Source organism: Dermacentor albipictus, chromosome 1 (assembly GCF_038994185.2).
Source record: "Dermacentor albipictus isolate Rhodes 1998 colony chromosome 1, USDA_Dalb.pri_finalv2, whole genome shotgun sequence".
Classification (NCBI taxonomy): Eukaryota; Metazoa; Arthropoda; class Arachnida; order Ixodida; family Ixodidae; genus Dermacentor; species Dermacentor albipictus.
The window spans coordinates 85,169,598-85,197,190 of record NC_091821.1 but is presented as its reverse complement, the minus strand read 5'-3'; the positions used below and the strand labels follow the sequence as shown (position 1 = coordinate 85,197,190).

The window sequence follows — 27,593 nt, the reverse complement described above, 5'->3', positions numbered from 1 at the left end:
CCCAGTGCCGACCCGTTCATGTCCTGTATGATAACCTGTATATAATGTATAAAGTCCCTTTTGTTATTCTCATCGACGCCAGGCTCGGAGTCTTCGCTACCAACGCTCTGTCACGAAACGGGTGACGAGCGCTACGGGACCACAAAGCCGTAATCGTGGTGCAGCGGTACAAGTTCGTAACACTGGTGGCACCGGTTGGGTGTCGTAACACTGGTGGCGCCGGTTGGGAGTTCGTAACAGCGTTCTACTGTGCCAACGGGAAAATGGAGAAGTGGAACACCCCGTCCTGTATGCTAGTCGCAAGCTGACCAGTCGTGAGCAGGCGTACAGCGCCACCGAGAAAGAGTGTGCGTGTCTCGTGTGGGCCGTTCAGAAATTGTCATGCTACCTAGCCGGCTCGAGGTTTATCATTGAGACGGATCACTGCCCTCTCCAATGGCTGCAGACCATCTCTCCCAAAAAAGGCCGCCTCCTGCGCTGGAGCCTCACTTTGCAGCAATATTCCTTTGAGGTGCGTTACAAAAAGGGGAGTCTCAACGGTAACGCCGATGGTTTAAGTCGAAGCCCCTAACGTAGGAATCAGCCTCAGAGTTGTTATTTACTGATGTTTTTCTTCCTGAGGCAGGATTTTTAACATATTGCTTTCGTTTAGTGTTTCAATGTCATGATGTGCTTTCTAGGGCAATTTTCCAATTTGTGGACGCGTTCTGAGTGCTGCTAGACTACTGTAAGGAACTAGGCAGTACAAAAAAATGGGAAAGAGCCTGGCAGGGCTTAGTGAAGGTTGTGCCGTGCTTGCTGACTGAGCGGCTGAGTTTCGGCGCAGTTCTAACGCTTGCTGGGAACGAGAACAAAAATGGCAACTCTCCCGAAGTCACTTTGCAGTGTCCTGTGTGAACCTGAACGTGAGAACGAGGCCTTCTCTGTGCGCTACGCCCAAGAAACGCCGAGGGACGACCGACTTCGGTTATGAGCATCATCGAGCGACATCCCTCCGGACAGCGGATGCAGTCCCCTGACCATCGGGATCTCCTTCCCCCGGCGGGGCGGTCTGTTACGTTTCGCCTACGACGCGCGGTATAGCCGGCGCGGATGCAACGGACGCCGGGGCTTCGTTCAAAGCGGCGGACCTTTTGGCCCGTTCAGAGCTGCCGCAAAGCCTCCCCGCCGAGCGCGTCCAGGCGTGTTTCAGTGCCATGTGTCTTCGTGTGTGCGTGTGTGTGCCCACGCTTGTCAAAGCGCGGCAGCCGGGGAGAGGAGCTCCCCAAGTGTGAAGCGAGGAGGTCTGACCGGTGCCGTCCCGGCTGATGCGTCACTACACTCGTCTCAACATGTCTCTCAGCTCGTCCGTGCCTCGCTGTCACGTGGTCTCATCCCGTGATCTTCCTTCTTGCCCGCGACGCCGAGAGTATAAGAGCAGCTGCCCCCGGACGCCAAGAGAGAGGCTCGGAATTCTTCCGTCGAGAAGCGTGCTCCCCCGTCTCTCCACTTCGGTCGACCTTACCGGCCGCTCTTTTGCGATGCTAGAATAAGCAAGTTGTTCTGTTAGCAGTCGACTCATGCTTTGCCGGGACCTTCGGATGCTTCCAGTGTGCCCCAGGCCACCAGGCTAACGCTACCCTTGGGGCTTGCGACCCATTTAAAACAACGGGCGCCAGCGGTCGGATTGCAATAACGGGTGTCAGCACTGAGGTTCCAACACTTTCAATACTTTTTTTCTGCAAGCTGTACCACTTCAATGTTTTTGCTTTAATGAAAGGACTATGCAATTTCTACAAATCTTGCTTATTTCCTCCCACTTCTTGAGTTCTGGCAATAACTATAGCAGCAGAGCTCTGTATCTAGATATTTCAGACATACTATGACCAGTTGTCGCACGATCTTGCCGTGAAATGTATTTCCAATCTAAGGACGGTTGAGGTATATTAAATATAAGGGGGAAAAGCAATATCAGCTCACCTGCATTAGAGTGCTGACTGTGTAGATGCAGTTCTGGTGTATCATTCTTAGTCCTTTGATCAGATGCTCAGGGCCATAAGCCCAACCTACCTGTGTAAACGAAGAAAATTACTGGCTACCAGCCGCGAGGAAGCCATTTTCAGGCAGAACTTTGAAGGATGTGGAGCAGACTTGATAATCGAGCATGACATACGAATTTGCGGACTTGCGCTTACATTCGCGTTTAGTCAAAGCTGGTCTATAATTTACTGCCAGTTGACCAGCACAGTGCTGAGACCCATTGGTTACGTTGTTCCATATCGAGGACATAATAAACTGTATCTCTCGAACGTACGTCACTTGACGATGCCATTTTCTTCATTTATAGTTAACAACAAGGCCGTCAGTAGGAAAGCGTATATTGTCAGGGAAACGTTGATCACTGCTTTCGCTGATCTTGAAGCGCCCTGCTGGTAAGCGTCACTTTCCCAACATAATCTAAGTCCGTAATTCATCATTGCCTTTGTCAATACCTTCATAGTATAATTAGATTTGTCAAAGCTTGGTTGATGACTTTCTACTTTGCATAAATGGCTACTTGAGGAAAGATGATAAGCCATGAGGTGTTTGCGGCTTATGAGTGCAACCCCCTTAAGGAGGTGGGCGTTAAAAGGACATCCTTCGATGCATGTGTGAGAGGTTTCCATTTCTTATGGCTGTGCCTCATGTTTTACAGTAGACTATCGTACGTTGAAGACCGGCCATATAAATTTATCATCAAACAGAAAAGTGGTTTTTCTTCGCAAAATAAAAACAAAAACAAAATGGAGTTGTTTCGTGCGACGAATGTTCGATGCATTAGGCTAAGAAGAGTCGTGCCACAATTTATATAATAAATTGCGCACGGGCAAACTGCATTGAAGGTAGCTAGCATTCCTGTATTTATTTGAAGCTTCCCTTTCCATTTCTACTGTTCATCCTTCGTTCGTAAAATCTTCGGAGAAAATTTTTAACTTTCCTTTCTGTTAAAATTATGCAATAGTTTTGGGGCCAACTAAGTGCCGATGCAAAAGAAAACTACTTTTCCATGGAATTGGCTGCACTTATAAGAAGACTATAATGAAAACTATCGAAGATTTAAGGCTTGCTGTGCACCATGGGTACAGCAACTCTCTAGGGGCTACGGAACGCACGCCGAAATGAGCTGTACATACACTTGAATCAATCTCCGCAAGCCTGCAGGTCTGCTAATTCTCTAGTTGTTTTATTAGCAGCTTTTAACGGCACAGCACCATAATAACAGCACTCCTTTCATCTTACATAAAACATGGGCAAAAAACGCTAGTATTGAAAGTACTAAGAATAAGATAGGCAAGCTAAAAAAAATATTGCAAAGAATTGCGTTTTGAGAAAAAGGCATTTTACAGTCGAAAGCCCACACGCAGCGCTCGGTCAACGCAGCAAATACATGTTCTTTTTATTTTTCCTGCTCCGCGGCAGCTTGTGCAAACGTGGTCATTCCGAGAATGCAGCTCGGCTGAACTCCTCACGGGATCCGCAATGGCCAGCGGCTGCGCTGTGCCGGCCGTGGGACGCTATCGCAATTTCGTGCTTTTAGGAGACATCTTGCGCTCTTTAAGCGTGATCTTAATCGATTTCAAATTAAAATTCACCTGTGATCTTTATTGTCATAAAATTAGAGACACTGAACTTGAAGAAACAAGTGAGAAAACGAAATCAATAAATTAAAGAAAAGAAATAAAATAAAATTTAAAAAGCCTTTTTCTACTACAGCATCTCCCGCTAAATACACGTAAGTGGACGACGTGTGCACCTGGTGGTATGCGAATATGGCGTAAGTCCTAGCATGCCGCCTCCAAGGTTTTCCAGCACGTAAGCCGCGCGCGGCGCCAAATGTCGGAGTACTTGCCGAGTAGCCGCCGCGTTCCGGGCCATGCGTCGCTGCCGTCGCATGGAAACATCGGGGTTTTACATATTAGTTTAGGTACCGAAAACGTCTACTTTATGGCGCCTTCACTAGCATTTTTACAGTAACATTTTGCACGGTGGCCGCTCTTATCTACACCATACAAAACTAGCCTGTTTACGAGCTGCAAAATTTCTTTCGCTAGCCTTTATAAGCACTTTTGCCGTTTTCTCTGTACTGAAATCGCAGTAGGCGTGTGTACATCTATGGGTGTTTAAAGAGTAAACGCTCAAGAGCTCAACGCCTGGGTGTGAATATTTTGTCATGCGAGCTTTTCGAGATGGCCTCGAGCATCGGGCTCGTCTACTCCATGACGCTTCTTGCGAGCATTGCTAAAAATGTCTCGCGTCTTACGTGCCGGAAACCCGATCTCATTATGAGGCACGCCGTAGTAGGGGACTCAGAATTAACTTTGAGCAGCTGCGGCTCTTTAACGCGCACTTGACACTAAGTAAACGGGATGTTTTGTATTTCGCGGCCGCCGCAGCAAGAATCGAACTCGCGACCTCGAGATAACCACGCAATAACCACTAATCTACCGCGGCAGGTACGTAGGGTTGTGGAATGGTAGAGTAACTAAAAAAAAAAAGTCAAAGCATCGGTAATTCACGAAAGATCCAGTCATGTTTGTTTCACCTAAAGAGAGAAAAATAAATTGCATTTTCGTGTAGTCATTGGTAATAACATGAGATAACCTTTTATTACGCCACTGTGATCTGCCTCGCAGCCTAATTAATACGTTTTAAGCTTATATGGGGCAATGTATATTTTTCAACGACTGAAAGCGACCAGTACCCGCAAGTGTTTGGTCTTATTGCTCGTGGTTTTCTTTGTGTTAAGCTATGGGGCAGGCAAGACTTCAGGAGTAACCAATTGAAGTTGTCCAGTCAATCTTTTATAGCACGTGCAGCTGAAAAGGAATTTGGGAGCTCACCCTCCAGCCAGTAACACCGCAGGCTTTCCCAGCACTTCCTAAAGTTATAGTCCTTTCCCACATACCAGGAAGCGTGTCTGTAAAAGAAGGGCAAAAACTCTTCAATTACTACTAAACAATCAGGATTGCTATCAACTAGGCGCAAGCGTAAGTGTAATGAAGCATAAGGTTTAGTACAAATGCTATATCAGAGCAAGACTCCATGACGTCTCCAGAATTTTAAACGTGCCTCAGTGTCATCGTTTAAACAGTAATGCTATGTCAGCTCATAAAGAGCCGCTGAATGCATGGGACATGTTGCTCCTATATGTAAATGCTTCGTGGAAGCTAAATTGTTTCAAGGACTCTGTAACCAGTTGGTCCTGACACAGTTACACTCGTGTGTGATCGTTATCCGGAGCGCGCGTAATATTCCGAACGCGCTTCTGTTAGCATATAAAACAACTGTCTAGGCATTTTGTCTCACACATCTATGTTTAAATGCGGTCGGCGCGAATAAAATGCCCTGTAGCCACGGTGTCTAACGGAAGCCGAACTTCCACCGAAAACCACACCAGTACCGGAGTTTTGGCCGGAACTGAACACTATGTGATTAGATGCTTTCTATTACTCTATCCTCTTTGTTATCCACTATTTGTGTCATTTTACTCCCTATCCCTTCCCCTATACTGCTGGCCGCCGTTCAGGTGTCAGCAGTAATTTGTGATTTTCCTTTTATTTATTTATTTATTTATTTGTTTCTTTATTTATTCATTGATTGATTTATTGTATTTATAAACAACTAATTACAACTCAAACTGAAATTCTTGAAAAGTGCCTGAACCAGCACCGAACATCGACCGAAAAGAAAATCGTAACGGTTACCAGTTCTAGAAACGGAACAGGTGTAGCAATGAGCGAAATATCAGATACTGGCTTCCTTTGTGTCTGGAGGGTCAAAGGTAGGAGGTCCCATTCATACAATACATTGTAAATAAGCGATGGCTCCGACTGCACCATCCATATACTGCGATTTCCCCAGCAGCAGTTGCAGTATAGGCCTAAAGTAAAAAGAAATATAACTAACCTTGTGACCGTCAAGGTAACAATGCACACACACATCGCATGTGCGACCCGCCGTGGTTGCTCAGTGGCTATGGTGTTGGGCTGCTGAGCACGAGATCGTATCCCGGCCACGGCGGCCGCATTTCGATGGAGGCGAAATGCAAAAACACCCGCGCACTTTATGTGCATGTTAAAGAACCCCAGGTGGTCAAAATTTCCCGAGTCCTCCACTACGGCGTGCCTCATAATCAGGAAGTGGTTTTGGCACGTAAAACCCCATAATTTAATTTTTATTCGCACGTGCGAGCGGGATCTTTAGTTACCTTTGAGATGAAAACATACATAAATAAAAAAATCCCCCTATCTGCAAGTAGTCTCTACTCTCAATTTCTGCCACCATATATAGTTGTTCCTTCCCGATGCATTATTTTCTAAAGACATGAATCGCGGCTATGAAGGCAAGGTGACATGTTTGTTTATACAAACGGGCGCGCGCTTGTCACGCGTCATGCCAGTCCATAAAAAAAAAAAAAAAACTGGCTGTGGCTTAGCTAAGGTTAAGCCCAGGATGCGAAGCATACTAGCCTTTATTTTAACGCGACAGCGTTAAGGAGCTCGTGTCGCAGAAAAGCCGGTGTCGTCGGCGTCGGCTCAGGCGCGCGGCGCTTGCTCAGGCGCACATTTCGTTGTCGCGCCGAACGCTGCGTTGCTCGACGCTCACCGCGTCCGATGCGGGGCGCGTAGTCGCTGTGCCGTAGCAAATCCACCTAGAAACAGTCTCTGTAGCACGCCGCAGCCTTCGCTTCTCATTCCAACGAGCAGCTTTGTCTCCAGGAGGCATCTCACCTCGTGAGTGTCTAGCAGAGGCAAGCGCAGCTGCTTATATACCGCCGCGAGGCCGCGAGCGACGGCGCGAGTTGGAGCCCCGTTTCTCCTTTGTCGTGACGTCACAGTGTCACGTGGTATTGAAGGCGACACCGCCGCGCCTGAGGAGCTGGGTTGAGCTCTCGTAATATGCTTCGCATAAAACAAGAACAACAAAAACGAAACAGAGAGGATTGTGCAGACTCTCTTGGTGTTGCCGGCATGACCACATCTGGCTCCATGCTGCACCCTCAAGACAACTGCAACTACTACCCGTTCTCCCCGTATACGCCTTACACACGGAAATCCGCTTTACGTGTGTCATTTCAGCGTCAGCGTGGAGCGATGCTCTGAAACACGCTTGGCATTGTGGCGTCAGACATAATAATCGCCGCCGTTCGATCTAGACCTTGCGGCGCATACGACGCGCAGTTAACCCTCCTCTCCCCTCTCTGCGCCCCCCTCCCCTCATCCTCAGCCATCAGATCTGTTGTTCCTTCATGGTCTCTCATTTAGCACCTAAAAATCTGTCATCGTGGTCTACCATTGGGCACTTGGAAGTAGGCTGACGGAGGGCGAGAATAGCAAGCCTGTCAGGGGAGTGCAAAGCTGCGTATAGGTAAATGTGACGGTTATGCGCTTTGTCCTTCACTCTTGTGCCCACGGACATGACATGGGCGAACTATACGGCGCCGGCTGCTTCGTGAGAACCTAGAAAGATTGACCCTGAGTTATCGCTAAAGCCAAACGCTCGCCCGACTCTTCGCCTATACAGTTTGACTTTCACTGTCTGCTCTGTTCCATGAACGGCGCACTCCGCCTCTATTGAATGTTAGCGGTGTTTCTTTTGGGCAGATGCAGTTATGCTCGCGGACAACTTTTCTTGGCGATGAAGCGAAGGCTACGGAAGCTAAGCGCGCCTCTTTCACCGCTGCTGGAAATAGGACGGCAGTTTTGCTGTCGTTTTCTTACGTGGAAAACAGAAAACAATACTTTCTTGCTTTTACAGCGCCTAATTTGAAATGATACGCAAGATTCACCAGTCAGCTATTGGCATTTTATTGCGTTTCTAGTTTGCTCTTTCGAGTTTTCGCACACCCGAGAGTGTGGCACGTTTTGCACATTCATCAAACGCAAAATCCCGCCCGTGTCATATGGTGAGTGTTCGTCGCTTGCTGTCCCGCTTAATCAGCTCCCCTGAGAGGCCGGTGACCAATTTTAGCAACAAAAGACTGTTGAAGCACACAAATAAAGTTTGTCCAGTGTCTGCGCGGAAACCAACCGAACCCATACGGGAATCGCAAGCGTCGGCATGCGTACAAACGAGTGAGCGAGCTGACTGCTTCGCCGGCTCTACCTGCGCCAGCGTCGGTTGCCCGTCCAAGTCCTGATCGACGCCACGCGGCTGCTTCAGAGCTCCAACTCAGTCTTCGATGCTCGTTGTTCAAAACTTGGTATGTGAATAAACATTGATTCACGCCGAGTTAATTGTATCTGCCTTGACTAATGTAAAGAGGTTGTGCGAGGTTGGCGGAGCCGAAACCAATGCCAAGCGCGCCCGGACTACATTGCGTACGAATGCAGTCATATGCAGAAGCTCCGCGCCCATAGCTTTCGCTTCATAGCCAAGAAAAGTTGTCCGCGAGTATAGTGCTCGAGTTCAGCCATAATGATAGCGAACGTGTATAAAAATTGTATTGCAGGGTTCTACGTGCGGAAACCATGATCTGGTCAGGAGGCATGCCGTGGCTGGGGACTGCGGAACAATTTAGCCGCCTGGGGTTCTTTAAAGTGCACGTAAATCTAAGTACTTGACAGTTTTTTTGCATTTCGCTCGGGCCATCAAAATGCGGCCGCCGCGGCCGGGATCACACCCGAGACCTCGAGCTCAGCAGCGCAACGCCACAGACACTACGCTACTGCGGCGGCGGCGAACGTGAAAATCGAACAGGAGTGATCTGGGTCTTCTGGGCATCTAAAGTCGGGACAATTTGTGCGATGAGTGGTACGCCTGTTGCGTCTGCGGAGTGACCAGAAATTCGAAATTTTCAGTGGCCAACGCGATGCCCGACAATCCACAAAGCAAGGCTGTGGGCCAGATTCTGAATTGCTCTCGTGAATTGGAAATATGAAGTGGCATTATATAAGTTCGCCATGTTGCTGTACAATGCGCCGCACCAGGACCCGCAGTTTGGCGACAGCGCACTACGTGAAATGCCTGCCTGCCTGTGTACGCTTGCTGCACGCATATGACATCGTACGTGCTTGCTTTCCTCGTATTCATGCAAAAGCACGAGTTCCTGTCTCCCATGTGCCAGTGTCTCCGTCTCTTCATGACAAAATCTTGCGCATGCGGACAAGTGTCCGTCCGCAACGTGTCGCGTGCGAGCAATCTAAGCGACATAAGAGCGATACTGCGAACCTGTTCGCGTACCAGCTGAGTGTTACAACCTGGTGTTCCCGAATAGTTATACTTTATGATTCCTTCGAACCGGAAGTCACGTAAATTAGGGTACATGTATGTAGCTCTGCTGCCAAGCACGAGGTCACAGGTTCGCTTGATCGGGCTCGGGCTTCAGTCGAACCTGTAATACGCCTGGTTATCGTATTATTGACATGGCGAAATTGCAGACCGTAAATATTGCCGCCCTCACAGGTGTTTCCGTAAGCGGCGGTCGTCGGCCTATGAGAAAGCAGAGGTAGGCAGGTCACGACGTAGTAGCGGGTGCCCATTTACACATTAGTGTGCGAGCTAGTGGTGCCCCTCGATTTATGGCAAAATCGTACCAATGGCCATCCCCCCACAAAAAAAAAAAAGAAACGACGCTCCACTTTTTTTTTGGTCTACGTAGGTCAACGTAGACTATGGTCGACGCAGAGGTGACCTTCGTGCTGAGGTGAGGTGCAAGTGGCGAGATGAGTGCCAGCGACAACGCCGGACAACCAACGCGGATGCCGCAAGACCTAGCTTAAAACGTTGGTGAAGGGGATGTGGAAACATAACGCAGAATGCATTCTTCCTTCCATCGAAGTTTGTAAACTTTAAATGGCGCGTCCTTTCTGTTCATTGCCTTGTATTCGTTCTTTCTGGCACTTTACGAGTTTGCTGGGAATTAGCGGGAACGAAGAAATGCAACGTCTGAACTTGATGAAAAAAAAAAAAAAACAAAGAAGATACCTTACCTACGCTGTAGATGCACTGTAAGAAGCTGCACGTTATAACCAAAGTAAACAAAGCTGATATTCGATCATATTACGAAACACAAATATTTCAATTGATAAATGAAAAAAAAATGGCTTTAGAGCGAAGTTAGCTAAAGGGATAAAATTCCTTATCTCATGTGACAATATATAGTCACCCATGAGTGTTGCCCTTACGTGTCGCCCGTTTATATATACAGGCTGTCCCTCGTGACTTGAGCCAAGATTTTGAAAATAAAAGGCGTGTCGCAAGCGAATTGAACCGAACGCGTAGTATTCACACTGGACTATAGTAACTCAAACAATTGTTTATTTTCCCCATGACTCACTCATTAATTAAGTTTATTTAGCCAACTTTTTAATTATTGGCTGAGGACACCAAGTATGATAAGAAGACTTGTAGAGCACCTTCAGAAACCACCGATCGGGTTCTTTCCTGTACGATACGTTTCACGTAGTCCTTTTTCCCGGGTTGCAAAGAAATCACGCGAAATATGAAAAAAGCCACGTGACGGAGCGCTTGCGCAGTGGTATCCTGCTGCTCTCGAACGTGCGTTTGGAGAACAAGGTCAACTGCATCGTGACTGGCGACTGGGAGGCGGCAGGGCGTTCTTTAGCTCCTCGGCAGCTCTCGGCCAGCAGCATGCACTTGCGCCGTCATCCGACCAAGCCGACCTTGTTCACCGAACACACGCTGGAGAGCAGCACGATATCACTGTGCAGGCGCACCCTAACGTGGCTTTTTTCATATATCGCGGGCTTTATTTGCAACCCGGAAAAGGGACTACGTGAGACGTATCGTACAGGAAACTCGATCGGTGTGCTCTCAAAATCTGCTTGGCATACATATACATATACATATACATATATATATATATATATATATATATATATATATATATATATATATATTTATATATATATATACATATATATATATATATACATATATATATATACATATATATATATATACACACATACATACATACTTGGGGTCCTCAGCAAATATTTCAAAAGTTAGTTAATTAAACTTAATTAATGAGTGAGTTATGGGGAAGACAAAATATTGCCTGAGTTACTATATTCGAATATTATGCATTCGGTTCAATTCGCTTCCAACCCGCCTTTCATAATCAAATTTCTGGCTGAATTGCATGGGACTACCCTGCATACTATATATCTGGAACAGCTTCTAGCGGCGGTGTATTACGAAATTGCGAATTCATATAAATCAGCCTATTTAAATTGACATTCCCGCCAATTTTACTTGCTCTAATTATAGTATTGCACGTTGCAATGATTCTTCTAGGTACAAGGCTAGCGGTGTGTACATGAGTAGCCACCTTTTCCTTCGTATTACACTGCTGACCAATATTTGGCAGATGTAGTACGGCTGTTCATATCACACTGTGTATCATGCCGCTTTGCCAATGCTGCCAAGCCCAGGCTGCTGCATCCCCATTGTTCGCGACTGCACCATCTGTCATCCAACAACTTCTCCCACTCTCTGGCTACGTGGAATCGAATCCTGGCCCCAACACCTGTTCCAGTTCAACGCGGGCATCTTGTGACATAATTGCAGCATTGGAGAGAATAAGCTCCGGTCAGGTGTCTCTTCTAAGGGAAAGGAAATCAATTCGAATGAAACTATCGCAGAACGATAAAATTTTTCGCGACATTAAGACGCGATCGACCGACAAGAAAGTGAAGACGATGTTTCCTCCACAACTGCACTGAAGACCGAAGTTAATTGCATCAGGACAGTTGTCGGTAAAAATACAAAAGCCATTTCCGACATATCATCACGACTAAATGACTCAGAAGATAGGGCTCGCCGTTCTAATCTTGTGTTTTTTGGCATAGGTGAAAGCGGGAAACGTGGCAGAAATTGGAGAACAAGATTGTGGAACATTGAACTTCTGAGATTGACATCAAGTTAGACCCCTTTGATATCGAGCGGACTCATAGAATTGGCAAATACAGCAGTAATAGAAACAGACGTATAGTTGTCAAATTAGCGCATTTCTATGTAAAACAACGTGTTCTTTCAAATGCTACTCAAATAAGAAGGCCCAACCACAGCATATCAGAAGACTACTCATCTAACACTCGTCATGCACGTAAACAACTAATCGAGTTCGGCAAGTCCAACAGAAACCTTTTCAACTTCGGTATGATAAACTAATCATAGAGAACAGAACTTACAAGTACGATAACGCTACAAATAGAGTTATATCAACTTCATAGATACCATCGCACACTCCCGCAAAACCAGATAGCATCCCTGTATCATTTGTTTATACTGACATAAGAATCTTGCTGTGCAAACGCGAAGCACTCTGTAGCCTCATTGATTCTTCTGATTGTCAGCTTCTCGTACGAACAGAAACGTGGCTAAATTCAACCATCGATAACACAGAGCTTTACTCATTCCTCCCTGATTTTTACATTTTTTGGTGGGATCGTGTAGGCAAACGCGGAAGAGATGTCCTGATAGCTGCCCATCGTAGCCTTTGTTGCTCTATTGTCAATATCACTTCACCTCTAGAAATTTTATTCCTTTTGTGCAGTTCTTCAAACCTACAAATTATTATCGGTGTAAGCTATCGACCCCGACGCAGATGCTTCCTTCACTACTAACTTCCACGACGCACTGCAATCTGTTACCACGTCATTGAGTCATGCGCAGCTACTGCTCTTAGGTGACTAACTTTTCTGGTATAACATGATACGACATCGAAAGTAATTTTCTTAGCACATGCCTCACCTTTGGTTTGACTCAGCTGGTATCTACCCCGACACGAAAAATTGACCAGTGCTATAACACATTAGACCTTATCTTAACATCCCATCCTGACAGTGTTTCTTCTGTAACACATCTACCAGAACTAAGTGATCTTTCAGTACTGCATGCAGAATTATCCTGGCAACAACCTCAGAGCAAAAAAAAAAAAGAAAAACTAAACGAAAATAACATTTTACGATAAAGGTGATGACATCAGTATTAACAATGTACTAACCGAGTTTTACAACTGGTATATCATAGATTTTGAAGCGCACAGCAGACACTAACTGGACGCTTGTTAAAAGTAAGATGATCAAACTGGCTGAAATTTACATACCAACGATCACTTTAACCGAGCGACCTTAGTCCCCATACCCGCCGTGGTTGTTCAGTGGCTATGGTGTTGGGCTGCTGAGCCCGAGGCCGCGGGATCGAATCCGGCCACGGCGACCGCATTTCGATGAGGGCGAAATGCGAAAACACCCCTGTGCTTAGATTTAGGTGCACGTTAAAGAACCCCAGGTGGTCCAAATTTCCGACTACACTTACCTCACCAGCGTCACTAAACTCAAGCCATCTCTTAATATTTCAACCCTCGAGCACCGCCGCAAAACAGCAAGACTATGTGTTTTTTACAAGTTCTATTACTCGCTGCTTCACCACACCAACATCAAGCCTGCGCATCGCACTTCATCCCATCATAACCATTCAAAGGCTGTTTATCCCCCTCCAGCTCGCACCGCCGCTCCACTTCACTGGTCGTTCAAACAGCGAAAGACTGGAATCATCTACCTGCTGAAGCAGTGCACCACTCCAGTCATTCATTGTTCAAGGCATTCATTGAAAATATAACCTATATATGCCCACCCCTCATGTAAAACCCCAGATGGGGTATTTGAGGTATAAATAAATAAACGAATGACTAAATAAATAAATAAATAAATCACGACCATGTTGAACAGAGGAAGTATTTTTTTTCTCCCTTTTACCTGTTTCACTTGACAGCAACAACTCTAGTGGAAAAACTCCCAGTCAAATCAGACTCTAGTAAAAATGTCCGTGCGGCTGATAACTTCACGATAACCAAGAATTCTAAGATGCTTGGTTTAGGCTCAAGCGATAAAGGGTTGGGCAGGGGTGGGTTGGTTACGGCCCAGGTGTGAAAACACTGGGCCCTGCTCGGGCCCGGGTCAGAAACAACAGTTCATGCAATGTTCTATTTCCTCTACGGCGTCACTGTGCAAATACGTTTGTTTTCTTCAATGGTATTTCTTTTTCTTGACATCCTGCTTGTCAGTGTACTTCACCAGTGTGGTATGCATTAACGTTGTACTTACTCATTCTAATATGCTCGATTCCATCGTAAAGGATCCATTCGTAAACTTCATCCATTACACAGATAACATTGTGCGTCCTGCACAGGTCCGCAATCATTTCTAGCTCTTCCTGGGAGAAAACCTGTGCAATCGAAAATGCGAAAATTACATCAATAGCTGTCATGAAGTTGCAAGAAATCACGAGCTTCGGAAAGGAACGATAACAAGCACTGAGTACCGTGGCTTACTGTTCAAAAGTAGTTGTCTAGAAGATAACAGACGCTAGTAAGAAAGGTACAAGTACAACGTACTTATATCAATGTTATTAGTTCTCGTGAAACTAGAAATATGACGAAAAAGCCGCAGATGTCCTTTTTTATGAAGACAGGAGATACCTGAAACATGCAAAGCTTTTAATAACGTTGAGTTGTGATGGTAAAGACATCGTAGCGACATACTATGAAATAAATTGAGAGTAGAGTCTGTTAGTCATTCTTTCCTTGTCATCTTACTTGAGAGATGGAGAGGGAGAGAACCGAGGGAAGTAAGGAGATCAAGCAGATGGACGTGACTGCTACGAGTGCGGCGTTAACACATGCACGCACGAAAGTCTTATTCCGCCTTATTCTTGGCAGCCCTTTTACTGTGGATATCTGTCATGTTTGAGGCTAATTATCATAATTATCCCCTATGTCTCTTTGTGCCATCGACGCTATTTCCACACGCTTTGAAGAGGAAGAGTGGCTCATCGACATACCGTTATTTTATCCAGTACAATTTATATGCAGTGCACATAAAGTCATTCTCGTCCACAAAAGTACTGCTTATGACCTCCGATATACATACATGCAATGACGCCACCGCTCTTAGAGTTTCTGTGGAACTCAATATACACTGCGTTAATTGCCGAGCTTTTTGTTGAGCGATAGCGCAGTGGTAAGGGCGCGCACGGCCTTCCTAGTACCCATCTTGTTGTTACAAGAGTTCGAATAGCAGTGGTGTTGGTAGTGGACTTTTCTTCTTTTGCCTATGGTGATAGCGAAGCTGAGAATGAGGTGGTGGTTTGTCGACGGCAAAATAGTGTCGATTACTACAACGGTCGTCATTAGAGTGACAGATTGGACGGGCGGCTGGACGGACGGACTAGGCAAACCCAGTTTGTCGCAGTAAGATTTCGATACTTAACAGTTATTTTGTGTGGTAGAATTTTAGCGTCAACATTTTCTCGGAGTTTTCTTTTGCTTTAGCGCTCTGGGCATGTCAGCGACGCACGCAATTTCTGCTGTTCAGCGGCAAAGAGAGAGAGGCCGGTTGGCTACCCCACCCTGGGGGAAAGGAGAAGCAGCAGAGTGCTCCCGCTTACTTTTGGCGATTTCTACACCTGTATTGAAGCGTTATGAAGGCATAATCACCACGCTTTTCATAAATAGAGAGAGCCTTCCATTGGGTCTATTACATGTTGGCGGTTGTGAGCGCGAATACGAGATGTTTAGAGCATGTCGTTGCCCATTCTCAGTGAGAGATTTAGAGTAATTGGCGCTCTCGCGATGCGCAGTGTTGGAGAAAAGTAGGAGCGGAAGCGCTTCTGAGGAGTATTGCCAAGTAAACGCTCAATAAATAAATTCTGCGCATATTAAGAAAAAAATGAGCAGTCCTTGATATGTAAGCCTGTGAAAGCTTTTTCGGTTAGAGGATTTCAGACGCTGTTGACCCAAAGCGGCCGCTGCGTTGGCCATGCGGTCAGACATTGTGGGTCAATCAGCAGTAAGGCTTCCGATTCACGCTTCTTTCGGTTCCATTCAGTCTGAGCACCTCCTTCGTTCGCTGCCTATTCGGGTACTTTCGAACATGAGCCGCGGACAAATATTTCTCAACTCATTATCACTGTAAACATTCGCGGTAAAGCCCTGTGATGTTTGTACTATCTCAAGCTGTTCGTACTTGTAATCCTTTGGAGCGAAGCTGTTAGGCTCTAGCTGGTCGGGATTTTTGGTGGGCTGCTTCTGTGCTCACCCAAGAAACCGCGCGGCCACCTAGCGGGAGCGGCCACGCAGACACAGCTCAAACGGCCGCTGGACAAGGGCTTTGTCTTTCATTTTTCGCGTAAAAGAAAAATGTATTTTTTTCTCGTATATTCGAATTACAATCCGAAGCTATCATGTGTGCAGCTTCTGTGTAAGTCGTACCTTACGAATTTTTTGACGCAATTTACTTTCGAAAATTCAATTAGCTCAATAAGGCAACTGCGCTTGGCGGAGAGCCCAGAAGAATAATGATGTATGCTGCATTGCCGCACACGCGCGTGCATGCGTGACGTAAGTCGCTCGTGGTGGTGGTGCTTTTCTAACGGCTTCTAACGTCAGTTTGCTAACCTAATCGGACACTGCCAGGCATACGTTCCGTGCGCTTAGCCGAACGGCCGAACGCGAGCAGGCGCGGGGAAGAAGGCAAGCGCGCAGTGACCAACCTTCTTTCCAACTGACCCTCAGCTCCGAAATAGCCGAACGCCGCACTTAAATTTTATCAATCGCGTGACTTGGCCGCACGAGAGTGAGGGCGAAGATTGGCGTCACTCGGTGCACCTTCAAGGCAGGCGCCCGATGGAGATAGCAGCGCCGCGGTGTAGCCCCGCTCCTGCGCCCGAAGCCGTGGGCCGCGTATTTTTGATTCAGACTGTATTTGCCTAACGTCGGTTGTGCTTGTCTGACGTAGGCAACAGTTTCGCTATATATCCACTTTCACAGTGAGGACTAAACGATGATTTTTTTTCACCACTCCACAAAGAACCTCTACATTCTATCTCGCTTTCACCAAATATCTATTCTCGACCCATTTCTATGTTTTTTATGAACCTCGCCATCTGACCCTCACCCTTGATTACGCCACTGTGATCACTGTGACTAAAATTCATTCTCTCTTTTTTTCCACGCTTCACAAGAACGAGAAGAAGAGCAACCCAGTGGCTCGTTTTTTGTTAGTCAGAACCGCACGATGCTAACAGACAATGAATTCAAGGAAAGCATAGGGGAAATTAACTGCCGTGGTAATTTAATTCTATAAGTTATAAGAAAATGTAAAGTGAAAGTGTACGAACAAAGAACGGACGGAAACGCAAGTGGACCGGAGGAGAGAACCCGCAATAGCTCTATTGGGAGAACATTGTATGCGTAATGCCGAAGATGTGGGTTCGATTCACGGCGGCGACAAGTCATGTTTTCATTTATTTTCATTTCCCTTTATCTTCTTAATGCGTTAGCATTCTTAGGGTACTTGACGCACTTTCCGGGGCCTATGTTTGTATTACTCTATTTATGTAAGTTGGCATCTAACCATTCTCCCGTTTACTTGAGTCTCTACTTAGTCCGTGATCGAATGTGTGCATCAGGCTGCTGTGTTGAGGAAATCGCATTCGAGACCAACCATCGGACCAACATGGATCACTGAGTATGTGTCAGTGTGTACATACGTGCCACTCTTCAACAAAGCTCTTTCCCGCTGACATGAGCCACTCAGATGCGGGACTGGGTGGGTACCGCTGTTCGGGGTAACTCTTTGACACGGACTTGGAGCGCTGGGTACGCGCCACTCGGTCCGGGCTGGTCTTCAATGAAGCTCTTTGATGTCAACTTAGTTAATTAGGTATACGCCACTGCGGATGTGCCGGTGTACAGTGCCTAAAAAGATCCCTCAAATTTAACCGACGTGGAGCGCGATCAAACCCACGTCCCAAGGGTTCCTCAAGGAGAGCCCCCCGGCGCGTTGGCAGGCTGCGCCACAAACGCACTGCGTACATGCCACTTATCGCCTTTCATCCCAACGCTTTAGCGAGCTCCGCTATGAACACGCTGGGCATGTGCCGCTCTTCAATGAGCGTCTCGTCAACTTGGGTTACTGAGTATGTGTCATTGAGTGCGTGGCAAGCGAGGGAACGATTCTCAACATTCGCAGGCATCAGCGTGCTACGCTTCTCGTCTCGGAGGCAATGCGCGGACTTCTCGGCAGTGCCACTAGGTGGCGCAGCGTGTCCAGAAAGGAGGCCGAGAGGGACGCCTGGTTCGATCATGACGCGCATCTCAGGTTTCGGACTATCCAGCGCACCATGCATTTCGGAGGCCACGCGCACGTTTCACAGCGGCGGCGCCAGATGACGTCCAGTGTTCTTAGGGAAGCGCGAAAGAGAAATCCCGCTGCAGTACACGCCTCTCACATAGCTCGTTTCGACGGTGGCAATACGTTGTGTCTCTATATTGTTTTAATGCTAAACGAATTATCGTCGACAGACATTGTGAGATGGGTTCTGGTGCACTTTTTTATTTCCACACTTTAATTAAAACCACAGTTGGTATTGCCCATTGGTATCATACGTTCCACTAGGACTTTATATAGTACCATTAGCAGTTTATGTGGACATGATATCTTTACTATTTCTTCGTACTGTTGAGAATAAATATATTGAGCTGGCCATAAAGAAACGCAAATCGAAACAGTTTCGTCAAAATTTAGAAGCAAAATGTTTGCCAGCGAAGCTTTGCAGGCACTCTGCTATCAGTTTTTAAGACATATTTCGAAGATTGAGATATCAAAGTCCAAACAAATACCTGTTAGTTATGAGTAATGGCTCAACATTTCCGGGTCACCAAATTTGCGCCACGCCTACAAGGAGAAATGACAGACCTTCCCGAGTGGATTGTGTGGATTGTTGATGACAATCATCTTGGTCTTAAAATTGAACTTGGAAGCGAGCTCCCTCGGATCCAGAACCCAGTCGGCACTTGAAATTAGGCCTTCCTTACGCTGAAAAAAAAAGAAAAGAAAAGAAATGCTAAACGAGGTAAACATAATAAATTGCTTCAAGTTGTATTTGAGCGTATTCTATATCAAAAATTTTAGAAATATTCAATTGAGAATTGGTTGAATCTTCGATTTCATATAACAGTGACAGGTCAGTTTTGCATCGTTGGCGATCTGTTAAGCAACCGCTCAGACTGCAACATCATGCCTCAGTACGTTTTCACAGTGCTAAGCGCAAGGATATCGAACTGGAACGGAACCTAAAACCGAAAAAAAAACGATATTTTCGAGAAAACCGGAATGGACGCTGAATAGCAGTCGAATTGGATGCTGAATGGGAAGTTCTGATTTTTCACTCCGGTACGAAGTCAAAAATAAAAGATACCCATTTTTAGGTAGGTCACCTTATCTGGAGGCTTTCATGCACGCATTGCCTGCACTAGTGGCTAATTCCGTGCTACGTCTTTTGGAAATGTACACGAGCTTGCTGTAATTACAAAAGTCGCAGCATCATTAGGGCAGTTTTCAGCATTTCTCATTTGGCTGCAAGTAAGTTATTTTTAAATTCCAGAGCATTGAAACTTAGTGGCCGTCAAATAGTCTTCAGAATGTGGAATACTTAAATAGTAGAATCGTTGATATCAAGACCCGATGTGAGCAGCGGTCGCTTTTGATTGCACTGGTATGTATACTGAAGTATGACCCACAGAAATGACCCATTTGCTTCTGAGGTGTGCTTCAAGAGTGTGATATATTTTTTTAACTTCTTGCAGCAAATAACACCACACGCACTTTTGTTTAAGTCTTTCCGTGCAGCTCATGAGCACCGTCAATTTGTTGTACAAAACAAGTTTAAGCTGCTTTCCTGTGATTAATCTTAGATTATGGAACTCGAACGAAAACCAGCCTAAACCGGTTTCAAACTTTCTTCTTTCGCTTCGCAGTGAAAGTGAAACTAGACTGTTTTCGCTGAACCGAAACAAGAAACCAGAACAAGAAAATTGCTGTTCGGTGCTTTAGACAAGCGCTGGGAGACAGGCTGGGGCTTCGGGCGTTTTAATAAGGAACCCCTGCGCAGTTTTCTCCGAGTTTAAGGTTGCAGCACTCCTTCAATAATCATTGCGTGTGGAATTAAATGCTAAAATGTGGTAATCTGTTCATGAGTAATTATTGCACGTACAATGGAACCACCAAGTCGATTTCGTGAGTCACGACTATAGTTTAGAACTGCGAAAAAAGACGCTCTCTTCTCTAAAGCAGGTCACTGCGCTTGTTTACAAAGTATGATGGCCCGACAGGTTAATCCAATGTAGAGAGGCACCGCATCAAATGTCCTGCTGGTAGCAATATTTATGCATTAAAATTGCCACATTCCCGCTGAGAATGAACGTCTAACTTTAAATATATGTTTCGAACGCATGTGAAACACGTAAAGTCGGATGTAACGTTAATACGGAGGATGTGGCAAAGGCGGACATTTTCCAGAGCGATGAAGGTGTCTTACAGGGCGGAGGGAGACGAAAACTGGCACTCCTCCTGCCGACAATATCTGGGGCTCATATAGGGGGAAGAAGGGCTCGATGATGATCACCTGCATGAAGATCAGAATGTTCAGTGAAGTTACTTGAATGCAAAGGACGCTGTTTGCTAGGCTGCCTGATTTTTGCGAATTCAGAAATGCGTACTGTTTATACATCTATAACCCAAAAGTGTGCGAATTATGAAATTTGGCAATCAAATGAACTGTTCAGGAAATGTGCCTTAGAGCATCGAACCGAATGAGCATGTTATTGCTACTTCTGAGACGTTAGGAATGGAGGTGAATGGGTAAAAAAATGTTTTACGGGCTGCCCCAGCTAGTAGCTTTAAAAATCGAAGCCTTCGATGCGAATGAGGCCAATTATGTATATGTTGAAATCAGTCGAAGAAGCCTCCACTATATATTATCCATCATTGTCTATTACTGCTAACCAGCAAATTATATTTGACGTTACTGTCCCTGTCAATGCTAGGTGCATTCGAAAACGCCACTTGCACTTGCTTGTGGCGAACGGCCGCGCAATTAAATGGTGGCCGCGCAATTAAAAAAAAAGAAAGCTCACGTGTACAGGCACGTGTGTGTAAAAGTAGTGTTGCCTACCACGCGGCGGAGTGTTTAGGCACATCACGAACAGATAATTATGTTTAACGATATCAAACAAAAATCGCGTCGAGACTGCAGCATCACAAAACGATGGCTAACTTTTAATTTCACCTCGAACAATTCCAGCTAGGCCTAATAGTGCTGATAAACGTTTTCATGCATTGAGCTTGTCCTAAGCGCGAGGTCGTTGGATCGAATCCCGGCCACGGTGGCCGCATTTCGATGGGGGCGAAATGCGAGAACACCTGTGTACTTAGATTTAGGCGCACGCTAAATAACCCCAGGAGGTCAAATTTTCCGGGCCCCGACTACGGCGTGCCTCATAATGAGATCGTGGTTTTGGCACGTAAAACCCCCTATTTTTTTGCGTTGAGCTTGTAAATATGAGATCAAGTTTAAAGGCAAACACATTTTCAGATGTGGAAACAGCAACCTTGGAGAAACAATTTGTAGTTACATATTGAGATTTGATGTGCGAGAACCACTGTCTTATTATGAGGCACACCGTAGTGGGGCCCCAGAAATTTTGACCTCCTGGGGTTATTTAGCATGCGCCTAAATCTAAGTACACGGGTGTTCTCGCATTTCGCCCCCATTGAAATGCGGCCACCTCAGCCGGGATTCGATCCAACAACCTCGCGCTTAGCACAAGCTCAATGCATGAAAACGTTTATCAGCACTATTACGCCTCGCTGGAATTGTTCAAGGTGAAATTAAAAGTTAGCCATCGTTTTTTGATGTTGCAGTCTCGACGCGATTTTTGTTTGACATCGTTAAACATAATTATCTGTTCGTGATGCGCCTAAACACTCTGCCGCGTGGAACGCAACAGTACTTGGACACACACGTGCCTGTACATGCTCGAGATTAATTTTGACCACCTGTGGTGAAAACAACAGCCAAGCTAAACGAAAAACAAAAGCCAACTTGAACGACCACAGCCCCGTGCCATAAGCCATTTCATACTAACCTCTTCCCCAGGGTTGACTAGACCGAGGAACACTGCGTAAAGTGCTTCTATGGCACCGACGGTCACCAGCACCTCATTTTCTGGGTCGACCTTTCGACCGATCAAGCGAGAGTACATCTGGGACAAGACATTGACTAGCCGCAGATGACCCTGCAAGCAGCGAAAAAAGGAAAATAAAATCAAGGTGAGTGAGGACGCACTTAAATAAGAACGTGCAGAGAGGAGCTAATGGCGTTAACTCTGAACTGCTTCTTGCATAAAAACACGTCACAGCTACCCTTGGCCATTTTATACAAAATTCCTGAAATGGCGCCCATAGATCTTGAATGCTGTGCTGTTATCAGTGATGAGAAAGAGAGAGGGAGAGGATTTATTCAGAAAAAAAAGCACGGAAGCTGGCCAAAGCTTGCGTGCTCTAACCTACTATGCAGTATACAATGGGAACGGAAGAGGGATGGAGTTGAGTTGAGTTGAGTTGAGTTGTTGTAGGCTACTGGTGGGATTAGCCTTGCAGTTACTGCCGGCAATTGCTCCACCGTAGCGACACTTAAAATAATTAAATCACGTTATCCGACACAGACCTCCCAATTAAAAATGTTCACTCCTCAGTTCATCATGTGGAAGCCAAATCCGTGTCCTGTAGGTAATTTAACAGAAGGCGAGAGACCTCCTTCCTACACAACCGGTTCCCGCGCGGGAAAACTATGTCCTGAAGCGAACTGTGAGGAGGTCCTGTGTTCTTGAGGGACCCGAATAACACCCTCCTTTCCGCGTTATACACAGTACAGTACATTAGGTAATGTTCTATGTTACCGCACACACCACACATTGAACATAATGGTGATAACGCCAGGCCAGTCTTAAACATCCACGCAGGGGTACGAGCAGAGCCCGTGCGAATGCGGAGCAGTAAGGTGGCTTGGTTTCTTTTGAGACCCTTGATCACACATGGCTTGCGAGGTGAGCTCCACAAAGAACTGAAGTGGCACGACACCGCTTCTCTGAAGAGTCTCCCGTCTTCTTGAGGCACTTTTCTCGAAGGATTCCCAGACAGCGCTCTATGGGCGAGGCTGTCCGCCATCTCGTTGCCTATGATACCTATGTGTGATGGCACCCATTGGAATCGTATGGAGAAGCCTTTGACAATGAGATTTTGCACCGAACGTAGGGAGCTTAGAGATAAGGCATCAGTAGGGAACTCGTGCTTTAACCTTTGAAGGGCGGATTTCGAATCTGTAAGAATGACAACAGGTTGAGGCGTACAAAACCGTAGCTTTTTGAGAGCTGCCTCAATGGCAACGCTTTCGGCCGTTGTGGTGGACACGACTGCAGTGAAGCGAACGGACCAATCATAGTTCAAAGAGGGAATGTGAAAAGCAGCTGCACTAGATCCTCTGACCTTGTCCACAGAGCCATCAGTAAAAATTTGAAGATGACGTGCATATTCCGTTTCAAGATGTTCCAGTACGAGCGAACGCGTTGCTGCCAAAGGAGAACTCCGCTTAGCACGAACGTGAGGAACTGCCAAAGAACTATCGAGGCTCGCGAAAGACCAAGGTGGTTTCGACCTCTTAGTTCGACCTCTAGCGTCAAGACCCAGGTAACCAAGAGTATTAAGGGCCAAGTACGCTCGGGACTCGGATCTCTTTCGAAGGCGCTGTAGAAGGGCTCGGCCAGCTGCCGTCTGTTTGAGGCGGCCAATTTGCATCAATAACCTTTGTGAATCGACTAAGTTAAGAGGTCTCGATAGAGATTCATAAAATACTGCATTGTTAGGAGCAGTCTGCGGAACGCCAAGAGCCCTTCTTAGGCCCTTTCTGTGCAGAACCTCAAGTCGTTCCAGCTGTGATATCGATGGGGAAATTAAAGGGAGCTGATACATTATTCGACTCGTCACTAGTGCATCGTGCAACCTGATCATGGAAGAAGGGTGATTTCCCCATTGCTCACTTGCAACTCTACGGATTACATTGAGACGTGAAGATATCGATGTCACAACCGAGTCCACAGCTCATCGCCACTGTAGGCGGTAGTCAATAATGACGCCCAAAAAGCGCTTGTGTTTATATTGTCGAAGACAAGATTGATTAAGGTCTATCTTCAGCCGCGCATACCTTCTTCCTCTACCTGGAAACATGATGAAGCCAGATTTTTCCACCGAGAGAGTCAACCCCACACCTTGAAGGTAATTTTGAACTGAGAGTAATGCCTGTCGAGCTATCAGAGCTAAACGCTTGTGTTGATATCCGGTTAACCAAAGACAAATGTCGTCCGCGTATATCGACATATGGACATGCCTGCAATGTTTTTGCACTTCAGCGGGAAGACCAGCGATTGCAACGTTAAAGAGCGTTGGGGAAAGAACACTTCCTTGAGGTACACCTTGCGATACCACCCTTTCGGGATGGAGAATGATTATGACAGCAACAGTGAAGCAGCTATGTTGACGGTCCCAAGACAGAAACATTCTGAAAGCTTATCTCGTGTAAGTGTCATATTCTTAAAGTCTTAGCTCATGTAAAAAAATACAGTATGATCTGCATTGTTGCTGCTGACATCTTAGTTTTAGCCAAGCACCCTAAATGAAGTCTTTCGAGGATGGACTGATATTGAGGTTTCCAAGAGACGGTCGCTTCTGCAGGAATACTGGGCAGACCTAGTGTACCATTTTTTTTTTGGTTTCGCGATACGCAGTTTTTATTAAAAAGTTGTGAGCGTAGCGAAATGGCGTTCTTGCAGATTCCACAGGCGAGGCGGACATACAATTACCGTTAATAGTGGGAGTTTCAAAAGACAAATGCAGATAAATTTGTTAAACGGCTTTAGTTATTGCCTTGGGGGGCACGTTTAATTAAATTACAAATATGTAGGCAGCAACATTTTATTGCACCACAATTTTCTTTCTCTCGAAAATTGCACCTCATTTACGATATTCATAATCAAATTTGAACGCCCAATCCTGGCAATGTTGAAACACAGCGTGTCGAGAGCTCAGGAAAGGCGGCCCCACTTTCATGAACGGCCCGCGACGAAACGCGCGACGAAGTTTGAAACTGAATGTCGCTGCCAGTTGCGGCAGATGCGGATACGGCACGTTTTGCCTGGAAAGCATCTACCGCGACTCGTGCCGTGTCAGTATTTGCCGCGACAAGCCATCGTGCAAACTTCGTCACACACTTCGTTACAGAGCGTTTCCACTTCACGTAGCAGCGGTGTTTGCTCGGCTTCGATATTGCTTGGAATGAGCGCCGAAATTTGATGATGAATATTGCTATTTAAGCGCGATTTCTTAGAGGGGAAAAAATGGGGGCGCATTATAATGGGACTGCCTCCAAATTTGCCATATGAACATGCCCCCAAGGCACTACAATAGATGTTTAATAAACCTATGTTAATTGTAGCCTTCCCAAACTAACATTATTATCTGCAAAGTATGTCCGCCTGACCTAGAAACTGCTCTGCAATAACGCCACATCTCATAGCTTTTTTTTAAAGTTAAAGACATGTATAATCTAAAACATTAGGTGCACGCTTAAGCTTCGCCTTTAAGACTGCAACGCAATAGCATTCAAGGACCTCTGACTACTTTTCATGCTTCCCGGTAATTGCAGCTTATGTAACCGTAACGTCTACCGGGAAACGCTGGCGGCGTACGCTATGCACGAAAGCAAGCTTTCTGGTAGAAACATGGCCTCTTGCGCAGGTCGATCTCCTGTTGTGATTTCGCACTTTTAAAATTTTCATTAGTCTATCGTAAGAAGCCAACAAACACTGACACCAAGGAAAACATAGGGGAAATTACTTGTGCTTAATAAAATGAAACAAACAAACGATAAATTAATGGAAATGAAAGTGGATGAAAAAACAACTTGCCGCAGGTGGGGAACGATCTCACAACCTTTGCATGCGAACGTTGTGAGATCGTTCCCCACCTGCGGCAAGTTGTTTTTTCATCCACTTTCACTTCCATTAATTTATCGTTTGTTTGTTTCATTTTATTAAGCACAAGTAATTTCCCCTATGTTATCCTTGGTGTCAGTGTTTGTTGGCTTCTTATGATAAGTCTGAGAGGAGCTAACACAAGATGTGCGCTGTCGGTGTTTTTTTTCCATTACATTTGTTTGTGGGCTGCCGTTCACAAAATTCTGAAGAATTTTGAAGAAATTCTGAAAAATCTGAGCTGTCATCACCTGCTCTTAAACAACTAACTCTGCTCCTTTTGCATGAGAGGTACGCCGAACACGTACATATCTATACTGATGGATCGGCAACTCTCCAGTGTTCCTCTGGAGCCATGGTCTTCTTAGCGAAAGCCACCACGATCAGTTTCAAGACATGTCACCCAACGACAGCGATGGCTGCGGAACTTGCAGCTCTTCGCGCTGCACTTCGTCTCGTCAGCCAAGAACAACCTCGAAGATAGTAAATATTCAGTGACTCGAAGGCAGCACTGCAATCTTTGCTATCAGCCCTGCGACACGGACCACACGAACAACTGGTATTTGAGATTAGAAAACTAATCCATACCTTGACTGAGAAAGGACACCACGTAACATATCAGTGGCTTCCAAGTCACTGCGGAGTCATAGGGAACGAATACGCCGATAACGCTGCTCGGTCGGCTCTTCAAGGGGACGAAGAGGAGCCGATATCGTTATCAAGGACAGATGCCGCTAGAAAACTTCGAATGATCAGCCGTCACATCACGTTATCCTTGTGGAACGCTGGAAGTTTTCCCAACTACCGACTCCACCATCTTGACTCCTCCCTACGCCTTTGTATTCCAGCTGGGCTCTGTCGTCGCGAAGCTACCCTGCTTTGTCGAATATGGCTAGGGGTGGCTTTCATCAAGTCTTTTGCTTTCCGAACCGGATGGCCCGACGACGCCTCGTGTGAGGACTGTGGTAACGAGGAGACTCTTCAACATCTTCTTTCTGACCGTCCTCGCTATAATTTACAGAGACTATCACTCGCAATCGCGATAGCGCGCTTTGACCGATGACCTCTCATAGAGGAACTCATTTTAAAATGCCTCCATCACGAGCCATCGCAGCAGAGGGCGACGAAGGCGCTGTTGCGGTTTTTGAGGGCGACAGAACTGGACAAGCGGCTGTAGTCTCAACAGATGTTTATGGTGCTGCAACTGCTACTGTACTGTGCGGTGGTAGTATGCGGCGACAGTGACCGACTGTGATTGTATGTCTACGCTCCTTTCTTTCTTTATCTCTACTTTGCTATCACTTTACCTCCCCCTCCCCTCTCTCCCCAGCGTAGGGTAGCAAACCGGATCGTCCCCTCTGGTTAACCTTCCTGCCTTTCCCCTTTCCTCTGTCTCTCTCTCTGTCTCTCCCTCTCTCTAAAGAAATTAAATTATAGGGTTTTACGTGCCAAAACCACTTTTTGATTATGAGGCACGCCGTAGTGGGGGACTCCGGAAATTTTGACCACCTGGGGTTCTTTAACGTGCACCTAAATCTAAGTACACGGGTGTTTTCGCATTTCGCCCCCATCGAAATGCGGCCGCCGTGGCCGGGATTCCATCCCGCGACCTCGTGCTCAGCAGCCCAACACCATAGCCACTGAGCAACCACGGCGGGTTCTCTCCCTCTCTCTGAAG

General features: G+C 46.2%; 1 protein-coding gene across 1 annotated transcript in view; it reads right to left on the bottom strand.

Moving 5' to 3' along the window:
• Positions 1-27,593, bottom strand: part of LOC135896217 (kynurenine--oxoglutarate transaminase 1-like) — a 131,873-nt gene that overhangs the window by 15,500 nt on the left and 88,780 nt on the right. The window contains exons 6-11 of the mRNA XM_070535071.1: positions 21,977-22,126; positions 20,368-20,454; positions 18,747-18,866; positions 14,094-14,214; positions 4,860-4,936; positions 1,960-2,049 (exon numbers count right to left, since the gene is read on the bottom strand). Coding sequence (XP_070391172.1) covers positions 1,960-2,049; positions 4,860-4,936; positions 14,094-14,214; positions 18,747-18,866; positions 20,368-20,454; positions 21,977-22,126 — 645 coding nt within the window. The remainder of the gene's footprint in view (positions 1-1,959; positions 2,050-4,859; positions 4,937-14,093; positions 14,215-18,746; positions 18,867-20,367; positions 20,455-21,976; positions 22,127-27,593) is intronic.